General features: G+C 42.4%; 1 protein-coding gene across 2 annotated transcripts in view; it reads left to right on the top strand.

Annotated features, from left to right (window-relative positions):
* LOC134098021 (cation channel sperm-associated auxiliary subunit delta-like) overlaps positions 1 to 14,409 on the top strand; it is a 54,037-nt gene that overhangs the window by 19,749 nt on the left and 19,879 nt on the right. For both annotated transcript variants that reach the window (XM_062550972.1, XM_062550973.1), the window contains 6 exons: positions 1,523 to 1,646; positions 1,796 to 1,866; positions 11,003 to 11,122; positions 11,739 to 11,813; positions 11,900 to 12,059; positions 12,163 to 12,249. In XM_062550972.1, coding sequence (XP_062406956.1) covers positions 1,523 to 1,646; positions 1,796 to 1,866; positions 11,003 to 11,122; positions 11,739 to 11,813; positions 11,900 to 12,059; positions 12,163 to 12,249 — 637 coding nt within the window. The remainder of the gene's footprint in view (positions 1 to 1,522; positions 1,647 to 1,795; positions 1,867 to 11,002; positions 11,123 to 11,738; positions 11,814 to 11,899; positions 12,060 to 12,162; positions 12,250 to 14,409) is intronic.

Raw genomic sequence — 14,409 nt, 5'->3', positions numbered from 1 at the left:
TGATGAATAATCCCGTAGGCAACAAGCAGTAGTGGTGGGTGATATCACTGCGCGCATATTATAATACACCCCCATGCATATATTATCCACACCCCCATACATTATATACACCCCCACACATCTCGCTTCAGACTAAGCGCTTAGATTGCTTAAATAGAACCCTGTGACTTAAAAAGAGCTACAATTGCAACCAAAGCAGACTGCGCTAAAGGCTATATAGCTGTAGTGATTGGGTTGACATTAGCTACGTTTACATGCACCCTTTCTAATCCGATTCAGGCCCAATCGGGTTGAAATTCCTTCATGTAAACAAGACAATCGGAATGAAAATCGCCGATCTGATTGAAATTTGGGTCGGATTGAAAGAGGTGGAACGGACACGTCCGGTAGTAAAATAGTTGTCATGTATACACTGGATCGGATCGTTCTCTGCTACTCTTCCCTTCTGCGCATGTTCAGAAAAGGAGGCGCAATATTTCTCTTATCAAAAAAGCCACCACGGAGGGTTAAAGCTAGTAATGAAAGATCTTTGGTTAGGTGTAATATAAGCACTGGGCGTGAGGTTGAACCATATGTTTCTTTTAGGTCTATGGGTTGAACAGTGACGGATAACATGGCATCGGAAGAATAGGCTATTTAGTTTCGTGACACTTTCAAAACAACAACAAAATCTGACAGCATCTTTGAAGTTTAGGAAGTACTAGGCTGCAGGCAGTTGGATAGGCTACGCTAACTGGCAGCTGCGTAGGCTTTGGTAAAAGCAACGACTGAAATGCAGTGATAAAGTCTCGTTTTCTGAAAGCCAAATATTAACAGGTATATGTTTCGGAGATTCCAGTGGAGACAGATATTTTGCGATGTCTGAAAGAACAGTGTGGAAGCTAGGTAGACGGCAAGGACCTGATTGAATGCATTTCCGTACAAGTTTGAATTTGTGTTGCTGGGCCGTACTCGTTAAACAACATCTGAGGTGCAAAACAACTAGCGAACAGTCAGACGTTTTGGTGGTTTGCTACCCCGTCAGATTACAGGATAATCAGCTATATTTTTGGCTTTGGAATACTTCTGTATGACCGTGCATGAAGTTAGCATTTGCTGACCGACTTGCTGTGCAGTGTGAAAGCGGCCAGTGAGTGTGTTAGGAGGACGCAATTTTAGTTTATATTTTCGTTGTTTTAGTCATTCTAATTATAAGGAAAAGAAACGAAACTCTAGGCCTATGACGTTGCTTTTGAACAGAAGAAAGCAGAGGCAGAGGATTGGAAGTAGGGAATATCTCACGCCTCAAACGTCATAGGCTATAAGCTCTCACGTCCATCTCGGGTAGCAAAACTGCAAGCAGGCTATATGCGCGTGAAGCTGACATGTAAACGCGCGCATCCAAAATACTCCTTGCCATGTAAACTTTGCGATCGGATCCACCGATCCGATTGACCGATCCGATTGGTCATTCCGATGGTTGCATGTAAACGTAGCTATTGTGCCAAGTGAAACAACACAATTGTCCTTGTTTTGTTTACAGGTTGGCCGTGGATTTGTCACTTCAGCTGTGTTCTTAAATGCTCCTATGCCACACATCGGAATTGTGATTGATGGCAAAGCTTTCACATTGTTGCCTTCTACATTGACGTGGAGGCGTGCTGCAGGTTTGCTTTAACTAACAACACTGTACTCTGGACGGACATATCTCAGTTTTAATCCTGTGCTAGACTAACGTTCAAATAGTATAATCACATGCTGATATCAGATGCTGATTTCTGCAACCATATTAGTGACATATTTATGTTTTCTATAGGAGTGGCATCATTTGTGACAGATGTCTCAGCACTGCAATGCTGTTTTACAACTCAGGATAAGTACACAGAGGTAAATAATGAACGGACTGTAAACTATATATATACTGTATATAGAACGCGTGTGTATGTGTGTATGTTTTAGGCAGGGATGAGGGTGTGGTCATGGGAAGCCATGGCATGCGCGGCTCAACTCCACTCGTCTAAAGTACTGCACTCCAAATCAATAAAGCAGCAGTTGGCATCCTAAAACATGTGGATGTATTTAAAGTTGGTGATATCTCTTAGCTTTATGAGACCAGTGTGACTGGGGCAGCCGTGGCCTACTGGTTAGGGGGCTCGGGGCTTGTAACTGGAGGGTTGCCGGTTCGATCCCCCTGGTTGGGCAGGCAGCTCACTGCTCTGAGTTAGTATGTGATTCACCTCACTGTGTGTTCACTGTGTGCTGTGTGTGTTCACTAATTCGGTTAAAGGAATACGCCACCCAAAAATGAAATTAAGCTAGTCTCGGTCACCCCCAGAGTTAGAACAGTGAAAAAAACCTGGTTAAAATCCGTCCGGGCATTCTCCTGCTTTGGGAGCAGCGATTTTAGCTTTAGCTTAGCACAGTTGCTGTAGATGAAGGGTGTCAGTGAGCACGTCCTCCAAAAAAGTGACCGAGACGTCTACATTTTTTTCTAAATATATCTTGGGAGCCGTGTGTTCAAAACGAGTACAAATCATAATGCAAAATCGAACGAGACTATTACCTGCTCAGATCTTTACTTGGAACTATATTCAGCCTCATCGCCGACGAAGCACCGCTAGCTAGGCGCAAAGTTCTCACGTAGCACCACTTGAATCCCATCCCGTGAAGTTCCAGTCGAATCTAGAAGTTGGGAGTTTACAAGACTGCTACGTGAGAACTTTGCGCCTAGCTAGCGGTGCTTCGTCGGCGATGAGGCTGAATATAGTTCCAAGTAAAGATCTGCCCAGGTAATAGTCTCGTTCGATTTTGCATTATGATTTGTACTCGTTTTGAACACACGGCTCCCAAGATATATTTAGAAAAAAATGTAGACGTCTCGGTCACTTTTTTGGAGGACGTGCTCACTGACACCCTTCATCTACAGCAACTGTGCTAAGCTAAAGCTAAAATCGCTGCTCCCAAGCAGGAGAATGCCCGGACGGATTTTAACCGGGTTTTTTTCACTGTTCTAACTCTGGGGGTGACCGAGACTAGCTTAATTTCATTTTTGGGTGGCGTATTCCTTTAAATTGGGTTAAATGCAGAGAAACGAATTTCCCTCACGGGATCAAAAAAGTATATATTCTATTCTATTCTATTCTTGAATAATGTTCTAGTGTTATAATGGAGCATAGTTAGTGTGCTTGCTGCAAGCAAAGCACACTATTGTTATCCGTGCGTTTCATATTTATCTTAAGTCCAACTTTTGTCTCCCTATCTTGTCCTAGGGATTTGGAGCTAGAGACGCCGTTCCACCTCTCACGCGTGCGTCCTGATGCGAGGATGGTGGCTTGTATACAGCTTTTTGATACGCCTTGTCGTTCTCCCGTTATTCCAGTTTTTCCGGTCGATTTTTTCCCATAGGAATGAATGGAAAAGTGATTTTTGAGCGCTGATGCCCACACATTTTTCCACCTGTAGCCCAAACCGTAAGACATAAGGTCATGAAATTTGGTACGCTGATAGAGGAGACTACCTTGATTGACACCACCAGGTTTCATGCTCGCCACTCTCACGCCCTAGCGCCACCAACTGGTCAAAGTTGGAAAACGCGTTAATGCCCGTAACGTTTGATCCGTATGGCCGATTTTGATAAAACTTATACCATTTGAATCCTTTGACTTTGCCGATTCCAACGCACCATATGACGTCATTTTCCGCCATGATGGATTTTCCGCCATTTTGAATTTTGTCCAAAGTCAAAGTAAACCAACTCTGGCCACATAGTTTATCCGATCGTCATGAAACTTGGCACGCGTGATCTACAGACCAAGGCGGATCAACCGCCTCGATTTCGCCTTCATACGTCCAAGCGTTCGCCTGTGACAACCAATTAAATTCAGCGAGCGAAGCCGCCAAACAGGAAGTGGGCCTATCTTGGAAAAGCTGTGACGTATGAAAGCCATATTTGGTGGGATGACTTGAGACCCCATCCAAAGCATCCTCAATAAATTTGGTGTTATTTGGTCTGTCGATGGCTCTATAATTAGCAAAAACGTGTGTGTTGGCGAATGTATACTATTAATCGGAATAGCTCATCTCATGCAGAAATGACATTTCAGAGTGATTTAAGATACAATGTTGATATTTAAAAAAAAAAAAAAATCAAATCAAGGCCATTCTTGTAAAAGTTAATGGTGCAATTATCACAGCACTATGTGGTTTTGCCATGTAATTTCATACTTTCCTCATGGTCTAATGGTAGACCTGCACTTGTCATTCATTCATTGGATGGCTGAGATGGTCCGCAATGGTGCAATGTGGGTATAGTTCTAGGGTAGTCCGCAACGGGGTTTCTCATCCTGAAACTGTTTATATCTTAGCAATGCCATGACCCCGAGGGGCAAGTATGGACTTATGCGCTGTTAGGTGTTGAATGTGTTCATTTGGTATATATACTCGACAATCACACGATGTTTCATACTGACGGTGTGTTTTGGATGATTTGTATTGACCTGAGCATTCTGGGTAAATCACTCGAAGCCGGCGAAATACCGGAAGTAGAGCGGTCGCCCTGTCTGTGGTGTGCGTGAGGCAACGAGGATTTTAATTAGAATGTATATTTAGACTTCAAATTTCGGAATTTGAGAGGTCTAGTTATGAGGGTAGGCTAAACTAACTGCAGTTCAAATAGTTGGTTTTAACTTTACCAAGGCTGTTTTAATACTGAATTGCAACTGCTGTTATGAAGACTGTATGAAAGACTCTTATTTTGTTGAGGTATGGTTGCCTAGCGACGCTCCCTCGTGCAGTCTCATGTTTAGTTTCATCAGACGTAGCGTTCTATGATCTTTGGTTAGTAGTAGGCTATTACCAGAGAGTTGCAGTCATGACGTTAGCTTTATAGAGATTAATACAGAGTGAGTCTACTACCTGTAAGTTGAAGTTGTGTGCGTCCATGACAACAAAGTAAGTAAAAGTAATGTTTGGTTATGTGTATTGTAGGTGGGATGTGTCGTTTACGTTAATATAATGCAAGTGATTAGCATGCTAAACGGAGATTTAGCATTCAGGGGATGAATGAATGCTGTAATGTTACGTGTGTAATTAAGACAAGTTGTGCTCATAGAGAGATAGAGATACACTTTATTTGGCAATCATATTACTAATAGCATTTTATTTGGTTCTTTACAGACCACACATTCCTATATGTATAAGTTCATCCACACTGTTGTGTGGAACCTGTTTGAAGAGAAAATAAAGAAACGACTGCTTCAACCGGTGTTTTAACTGACGCCACCCAAGCAACACAAAACCTCATTTCCATACAGTCCTTTAGCCCTCAGTAACAAAGACAGTTTGGAGCCTGGCAGACGTGAAGGCAGTGAAAGGTAATTAAATGCATGGTCCAAGAAGCCAAACTATGTTAACTGTAAATTTAATATGGAACGAGAGGTACATGTTGCTGATGTCGTTTCGCAACTCATCGAGCTAGCAATTGCTGTCAAGCTAGTCTACATCAGGCAGTGCATAGATAATATTATGACACTTTTTTACCGTCAGTGAAGCACCGAGTGAAAGTCAACGTTTGCTTTATATCCAGTGACAGTGGTGCTGATGTCGTTTGAATAAGTACAGTAAACTTATTCAGAAGATCTAAAAATATTTGCACTCATGCTAGCTATGGTCTATGTGCCACCTATGAATCCCCCTGTTGCTAGCTGCTGCCAAGTTGAAGTAGGCTGGTCATGTCTAAAGTGTGATTATTTTCAATAACTACTCTTCCTGATTGATTGTCATTGACACCGTCAGCGTGATTATTTTCAATAACTACTCCTCCTGATTGATTGTCATTGACTCCGTCAGGGTATGGCTCACCAAAAGAGGGAGAAAGTAAGCTGTGTATGGCAGGTACTTGTGTGGTAGGCTAGGCAGTACTGTTCCATGTAAACTGCAGTGGTGGACTGCGTGATCGCTGGTCAGGCCACCCCAAAGAGTAGCCTAGGCATCACCAAATGGAGGACCACGGTCCGGGTCCGGACACAGTGACGGTTCTGTCCGGACCCAGCCTAATTGTCAGCCTAATATCATCAAAGACCTTCGTCCGTAGCCAAGCCAATCAACTCGATTGTTTACCTTTCAGCAACAGAGAATAGGCCTAGCGGGAGAGAGAGGAGATGAGAGAAAATGGCTTGCTCAACAATTAGAAAAAAACGAACTTTTAAAGATGAATGGACGGACCAATATGTTCATTCTGCTGTGAATATGTGCTGTGAAACTGTAGCGACGTTAGCGTCACTAACACGGGTCGTTTGAGGAAAGGTACAAAGTCCGTGAGGGCAAGTAACACTTGAAAAACCGCCGTCACGTCATCCTGCACTAAGCTTCCTTGTACGCCGCTATTAAAAGTATTACGGTTCCCCATTGACTCCCATTGATTCCGATCGATGTGCTGAAACAAACGCTGCTGACATATGACAGTAACCATTTCACTTTGATAATAACCTACATTTTTGTCCGACATAATAGAGCAAGAATTTCGAAATTTTATCGACGCAACGTGGAGAAACTTAGTGGAGAACAAAAACATTACATCCGTGACCCATGTTCAATGCAATTCCCCATTGACCCTGGGTCACGAAAAATGGCAGCCGTTATTTCTTGAATGTCAGAGTAATGACATTCAAAATGATACCTTAATAATACACCACCATTCATAAAGTAACGAAGTATGGAAAGCAAAACACAATTTATCACATGGATCACCCAAACGACTTTGTGCCAATTTTCAACCGCGCAGCTTTTATTATCATAATAATGGGTGTGAAATATTCCTTAACCACTAGATGGCGGCATGGCACAGCACACTTTGCATGACACCGCAACCATGATACAGGAAGTAAATGGTTGCTGTGTCATGCAAAGTACAGAACAAACAAACTTAATGTTAACGAAGTTGTTAACATTACGCCCTGAAGTAATGTAAACTGTAGCCTATTGTTGTTTGTGCTACAAAGAAAACTTTAATTGATATTATTGCAATATAATTATTATGGCCAAAATTGTTTTTATGAAATGATATATCAAAGCAGGTAGAAGTAACTGTAGTCACTTGACATTTCTGAGGATTTACATATTTCCATCAGTGCAGTGGTATATAAATTCTTCAGTGGAGGCACCACACTAGTTAATCACGCTATCAACATCTTCTTACCTTTTCTTCTGTTATTACTATTCTTTAACTTTATGGTAGACAGTGAGTCCAGCAAATTGAGAACCTAGGATCCTGTTTATGTTTAAGAATGTGACTCCAGTATATGTTGAGACGTGGAAAAGGGGGTTATATTTATATAATGCAAATGATTATGTTAACAATGTCATCGAATATGTTGTACAAACAAGAAGAGCGAAATGATAAGCTTTTAAGAAATCATCATCCACATCATAGTATGATGCTGTGTGGGGTTATGGACTTGACAGTTTTGCATGGAATTGCCCATACAGTATATACATACAGTATACATATTTAAGCAATATAGCACGAGTGGGAGTGGGTTGTTGCTAGATATTCCCACGGGTGTTGTTCGGCCGTAGCCTCGAGGCCGGAGGCCGAGTGGCGCAGGCAACAACACCCGTGTAAATATCCAGCAACAACCCACGATCACAAGTGCTATATTGCTTTTATACAACAATTCTACCACTTGTTTTTTGCGCTAATTTCCCATTATAATGTAAATCGCTAAAACTGTCTTGTTTGTAGAACTAACTTCTCTCCGCCACAAAGTTCTATTACTTGCAGGACAAACTGCCGTTACTAGTTCTAAATGGATGGTTGCTATGGCCAAAGGCCAGTCGTTAGTTCTAAAAGCACGTTGCTATGGCCAAAAGCCAGTCGTTAGTTCTATCTCTCCCGTTGTCAAGCAATGCAGAATATAGCCTAATAAACGTTAGCTCGCATTGCGTCTGGTTAGGACATGCTTTTAGCTTTGAAACATAACTATTTTACTTAGCCTACATGCCATCCAACTAGCTAATATCCACCACCGTCATATTCTATGTTCTGAGTATCTGTATTTCAGCTTGGATGCAACGTGACGTCGTTTTACACTTGACAATTTGACATTGTATCGCGGAGTGATTTATTATTAGCTGTGAAAAGTCAGAGTGGATTATCGTGGGATATTTCAACTCATGGAACGTCTCTCGGCCAATCAGAAACAAAGAAACAGCTTCATAGAACCCAATTGTTGTATAATAAGATTTGACACATTGCAGTTTTTTAATGCTGGGGTTATTTATAAATCAAAGAATTGTGGGTAGATGTGGGTGAACTGTGCAACATGCAGTTTGTGGACAAGAGGCAGACGTAACAGACAGATATTTGTGTTTGAAGGGGTGGTGTGTCTGTGTGTGTGTAAGTGTGTGTGTGTGTGTGTGTGTGTGTGTTTATGTGAAAGTCTTCGTTGCTAGTCGACTCAGCGACATGCAGTTTGTGGACAAGAGGCAGATGTAACGGACTGACGTTTCTGTTTGAAAGAGTTGTTTGTGTGTGTGTGTGTGTGTGTGTGTGTCTTTGTTGCCGGTGTACAGTATTTCTGAATATGAATGCTGTCTGGACAGGAAATGGCATAGCTTTTATCACATGCAACCAATCCAAAATCGATTTCATATTCAGAAACGTTAACCAGTAACAGCCTGGTTGCTTTGACATATCAAAACCAAATTTTATCCTATTACATCATTTGAACAGGTGAGTCGTCCTGTTTATTTTACCATCCATTTGAGGCTATAACACATTGCAACTTATTCAACAGTGAGTAAACTGCGGATGTTCCCGCATAACAGGATAGCTATACTCCTAACATTACTCGTATTTGTTCTAGAAACATGCCTAGTTCCTTAGGCTCCCTCCTTCCTTCAGTGGTTACGTGTTTCATGCTAGCTACACGTGAACAACTCATACTTAATTCAACACAAGGTCTACAGACCTTAGAGGTGTACATTTCATTTTCATACATCAAAGCGTTCGCCCGTGACAGCCAATCAAATTCGATGGTGAAGCGTCCAAACAGGAAGTGAGGTCAAATCTCGGAAACGCTGTGAGGTATCGAGACCATATTTGGCGGGATGATTTTGGACACCATCCAAAGTAGCCTCAGTAAATGTGTTGTAATTTGGCCACTAGGGGGCGCCGCAATTAGCAAAAATGCATTTTGGCTCATATCTCTTTACGTCTTTGGGATGACATCTACATTTTTACATTGGAGGTGCTCTGGGACATACCACTGATAAACCTAGGCAACTCGTCAGGTCAGTGTAAGAATTCGGCAATCGAGGGCAACGTCGCCAAACTCGAAGCAGCTTCGCGTCTTGGCCAAACTTTGGCGCTTTGACCTGAGGGCGAGCTGTCGCGTATCCTGCCGGGGCGCTCTCGCGGCGCGTCGGAGCAAGCACACTTCGCACTTTCCCACCGGGAAATGCATTCTAGTTCATTTTATATTCCTAGTTTTATTTGACTGACTTGCTTGATGAGCAAGCATGGTTGCTTGCTTGTTGTATTTTAACAATATTAGTGTGATGAGTACATTAAGGCAGTGGTTCTTAACTGGTCTGGCTTTGGGACACACAATTTCCCATGTTCATTTAGTCATGATCCATATATTGGCGTTCAAGCCAACGGATATGGTGAGCCACAAGGTAAGACACACAAAGTGCCTGTAGGGTTACTTGTTTGGAACATGTTGATGTTTGGCATTAAGTCTTCAACTCTTGATGTTACCTTTCAAAGTCCTCGACAGGTTTATAGGGATGCATTGTTACCATGTGGCATTTTAGTGTTGATGGTTTCATGCTCATGTCCCAGCAATTCACTGCACTTCACACACTGTGGTTTCTGTCCCATGTTGTCCTCCATTTACGTGAATCCTTATCCAACTTCAAATGTTCAGGGTCATAGCCTACTTGCGTTTACCGCTAAAATGATGTCAAACATGACCTGTCACTTGAACATGTCCATGGCAATGACTGACATACGAATGAAGTCCACAAGCTCCACAACCCACCCAGAATGGTTTTCACGACCCATTTTTGGGTCCTGACCCACCAGTGAAGAAACACTGCAGGCATCTCTAGCCACTGAAAGACCAATATGATTCATTGTCATTTGTTGTAAGCCGTTTGTCTTGCTGTAGTCTCACTGATCTTGCTGAAGGCTGGCTTACATTGCACGATTTTGGTCTGTTTTAACAGTCGCCGACTAAATTTCCAAAATCGGGCGGAAATCTTGGCAGTTGTACTAGAATCTCGGCGCGCTCCCGTCATCTAAATCGTTTAGTGTAAGGTGCCAATCTTAGCGGTTTTAAGTCCGTCGGAGGCAGTCTTTTTCTAGTTTTGCCGTTACAACAATATCAAACATGTTTGATATTATCGGAAGTCTTTTCAGTCGTGGCTCATGCAAATAGTGACGTGAACATTAAAAACCAATAGTAACCTCGCGCGAACATGAAACAGGAAGGGGCAAAAATAGGCGACAGCTGTAGCCTATATGATTATTTGTTATTTCATTTCTTATAATTTATTAGTCGGCTGTTCTATGTGACAGAGCAACTCTATATCTGTTAGTGATGTCACACATCAAACAATGCTGCAGAAACGCAAAAACATTACTTTGATATGAGTAGGCTATCATGTGAGTTCCTGTTGATGATGACGTGTAGCCTAGTGCACGATGGAAATAATTTGAAGGAATCTAGCGGCAGTCTTGTAAATGTGACCCACAGTCTTTGCAAAATCCTAATCTGAGACTGGCCTGTGACTAGACTGTGACTAAAAACTCAATGAATTGTCTTTAGATGTGTGAGGGTCTGAGACTGTAGTCTTTCAAAAATCTTTTCCAAATCTTTGCAAAGTCTGTCAATGTAAGGTAGGCTTGAGCAATGCTCCAGAGAAACTGTCTCAGTGTGTCCTTTGAGGGCTTCTGTTGTATGTACTCTCTCAAAGGATATTTGCACATAAAGAAACTTGAACTCTCTTGTAATTACAGGAAATAAATTCATTGGTTTTGCTTTACACATCGGGAAGTATTGTTGGAGAAGAGCGAGTGTATGTGTCCTATGATGGTGGATTCAGGTATACTGATTTGCATGTAGCATCTACTTCAATGGTAAGAATGGATATTATTTTTATTAAAATTTTACAATATAAGATCACATTTGAATAGCCTGGGTGAACCTGTTAGCAAAGTTGAATACCTTCTGCAAAGGTTTCCATTGACGAACGTTTTCAAACTACCCCTTTTACGACTACCAGGGACGTAACAAGCAGTGAAATTGCATTAAACTCTTACCAAATTGTTTCAGAAGTGCATCTTTCTTATAAATGAAAGCTTTGATTTGGAAACATGTTTGTGAATGGGATCTTTTCCAGACTGACTTGCAGAGCAAATTCAAAATAGAAATTTAGCAAGGAAGTTGGGAACAGCAAAGTGAGAGATCTAGTTGAATGGAGAGAGACAGTGGCCCTCATTTATGAAACGCATAAAACAGCCGTATGACAATAGACAGTCAAGAGTTGAATTCATGGAATATCATGGACATAAGATATTGGCAACTGGAGTGATATGAAAGGTTCATGGATCACACGTGAATCAAAGCGCTCCAATCTCAGCGTACTCGTTAGGTAGTGTGGTACAAAAAATAAAGGCGCTTTGCATTTGCCAACAGGATCGATTCAAGTTCACCCAGGCTAACGTATGATAAATGCAATTTCTGTTTTTACAGCAATATTTACGTGGTATATACAGACTGCCAGTGTCTGGAAACACTGTGGCTCTGGTACAGGATGTATACAACAATGTAAGAGTCATCATGTATGTTTCAAATAGCAAAAAATACAGCCCAGTATTGGACATGTGACAACTCTGTTGTTTTTCTTTCCCAAGTTCTATTTTCGCAACACTGTAAATTGGGCTACCTCTCAATTGTCAGAAAGCTTTCCACTTAGAGACAACCCGTTCTACCTTCGAGTCATCCTGGTGGCAGGCTTGAGAGGTCACCTCATCATATGGAGTCCACAAATGGTTCTTTACTCCCCAAATGATGGTACAACTGTCTTGGCTGTTTTCTGAAGAGTTTGGTCAAAGTTACAGAAACATGTAACATATGTATCATAATCATACTTAGTTTTGAAGTTTTGTATTTGCAGGTAGTGTACTTGTACCTGTATCAGAATTTGGACAAGAAGACAGTGTAGTACCACCGCCTTCTATATTTGTTCAGGGGATCACAACAGGTATGATAATTAAAGCAACACTATGCAATGATTTACCACTTTTTGAGGTATGCATTTATCAGGCAACTAGTATCATATTCAAGTTCATCTTAATGGTGCCCGGTCATGTGAAGAGCAGACACGTCAACAGAGTTTTAATGAAGACTTTGTAGTGCTGCTTTACATACTATGGGCCCTATCGTACACCTGGCGCAAAGCATGACACGAGACGTGTTCTTATCTTACACCCAATAAAGTGATGAATTGTTTGCCATGTGTTCCACTTTAAATCAGTCCCAAACAACTCAGGATAAATAAAGGATTTTTATTCAGTCATTCAAGCATTATTGGGTTACCCCATAAGTTGTTTTTTTTCAGGCTGTGTTTTCAATTGTAACCCCTTGTCAGTCAAGACTGAAAGTAAAAAAACTGTAGAAATGTTTTGTCGTCGCCTATGAAACCATGGCAAAGTTAGTGTCACTTTGCCTGTGAGTTCAAATAATAGGTCAGTGTAGATACATTTAGGCTAATACTGTGTTAGTCACACACAGGTTTTAGTAAAGTAAGGTTTAATGGAATCTCTGCATAACCCAATTTAACCAAATTAGTGAACACACACAGCACATAGTGAACACACAGTGAGGTGAATCACACACTAAGGCTGGGTTTATACTTGCTGTAGACCAAGCGTAAGCGTATGCGCCCATGTGCGACCTGCTGTGTCCTGTGTACAGACTCGCTGCAGCATTACGCACCCTACTGGAGGTCTTCACTAGGGGGAGACTATAGTAGCCTAATATCAGATGTGGATGTGGCCATGTGCCATTGTTTCCTCATGATTGCCCCCAGCTTTGATGTCGATGATGCATCTTGCAGTCACCTTTTTTTGCCATGATCGCCCCCTACTTTCTTATCAGTATTGCATCTCGCGGACGCGTCATGTTCGCTTGCAACGACGTGCACGACCGACGCACCAAACGACCGCAAAATACGCGAGGCAGCCATGATGCGAACACGAACGTGTTGTCTGCAGCAAGTGTAACCCTGGCTTAACCCAGAGCAGTGAGCTGCCTGCCCAAACAGCGGTGCTCGGGGAGCAGTGAGGGGTTAGGTGCCTTGCTCAAGGGCACTTCAGTCGTGGACTGGTCGGGGATCGGCAACCCTCCGGTTACAAGCCCGAAGCCCTAACCAGTAGGCCATGGCTGCCCCAAAATAAAAGACTGAAATACCCAATTTACATTAGTATTCAGACCATAGATACAGTATACGTATGTATATACTGTATGTCTATGATTCAGACACCTTGTTGTGGCACTTGCAATTGATTTCTGGTGCATCTTACTACTATCAATGGTCCTTGAGATCTTTCTACAACCTGATTGGAGTCAACCTGTGCATAAATTGATTCATTGGACATTGTTAGGGGAGGCACACATCTGCCTACAGTATATAAGGTCTCAATATAAGGTCTCACAGTTGATGGTGTATGTCAGAGTATTTCCGAGTGAAAACAAGCCATCAGGTTGATATAGTTGTCTATAGACCTGCGAGACTAGCCTGGATGCCAGACCGAAGTTTAGCCCCGCCTACATTCTTTTTCTGCAGGGAACTTCGGTCTGGCACTGCTCCGTTCAGCTGCTACTATTCGAGGTACAGAGCTGTTCGGACCATGGAGGTATTATAAGAACTGGAGAAAGTGAACAAGTCCCGCCCCCATTCATTTCAATGAGAATGCTAGGCTAGTGAAAATTGCCAAAATTGAACGATTTTTTCAGGCTTCAACATGGCGTTTCAAGAGGCTTGTTTCCGGTGCCGTTTTACTTAGCCAATTAAGTGCCAGGTTACCGATCGACGTAAGGTACAGAAGGAGAGCTCGTGCCCACACTAAGCTCGTGCATGAGCTGAGAGTGGAACAGCCACCAATCAGCATGAGGAAAACGCAGGGAAAACGGCACCGGACATGATGTATTTCTGGAAAATGGCGACGAGGAAGTGCTTTGCTAATCGGCGAAGCTAATCAGTCAAATCCTGACCCCCTGGTTCGGACCAATCGCAGGGCGGGCTTTACGTGATGATTGACAGATGAACAGCAGTGAGGTTCACGGCTGCATGCGTCCTCGTTCGACGAGTTCGGTGTGAGACCGTGTTGGCTTAAGCCTACCTTACATTGACAGACTTTGC

Source organism: Sardina pilchardus, chromosome 12, assembly GCF_963854185.1.
Source record: "Sardina pilchardus chromosome 12, fSarPil1.1, whole genome shotgun sequence".
Classification (NCBI taxonomy): Eukaryota; Metazoa; Chordata; class Actinopteri; order Clupeiformes; family Clupeidae; genus Sardina; species Sardina pilchardus.
The sequence above is the reverse complement of the archived record's forward strand: the minus strand, read 5'-3'. Positions and strand labels throughout refer to the sequence as shown.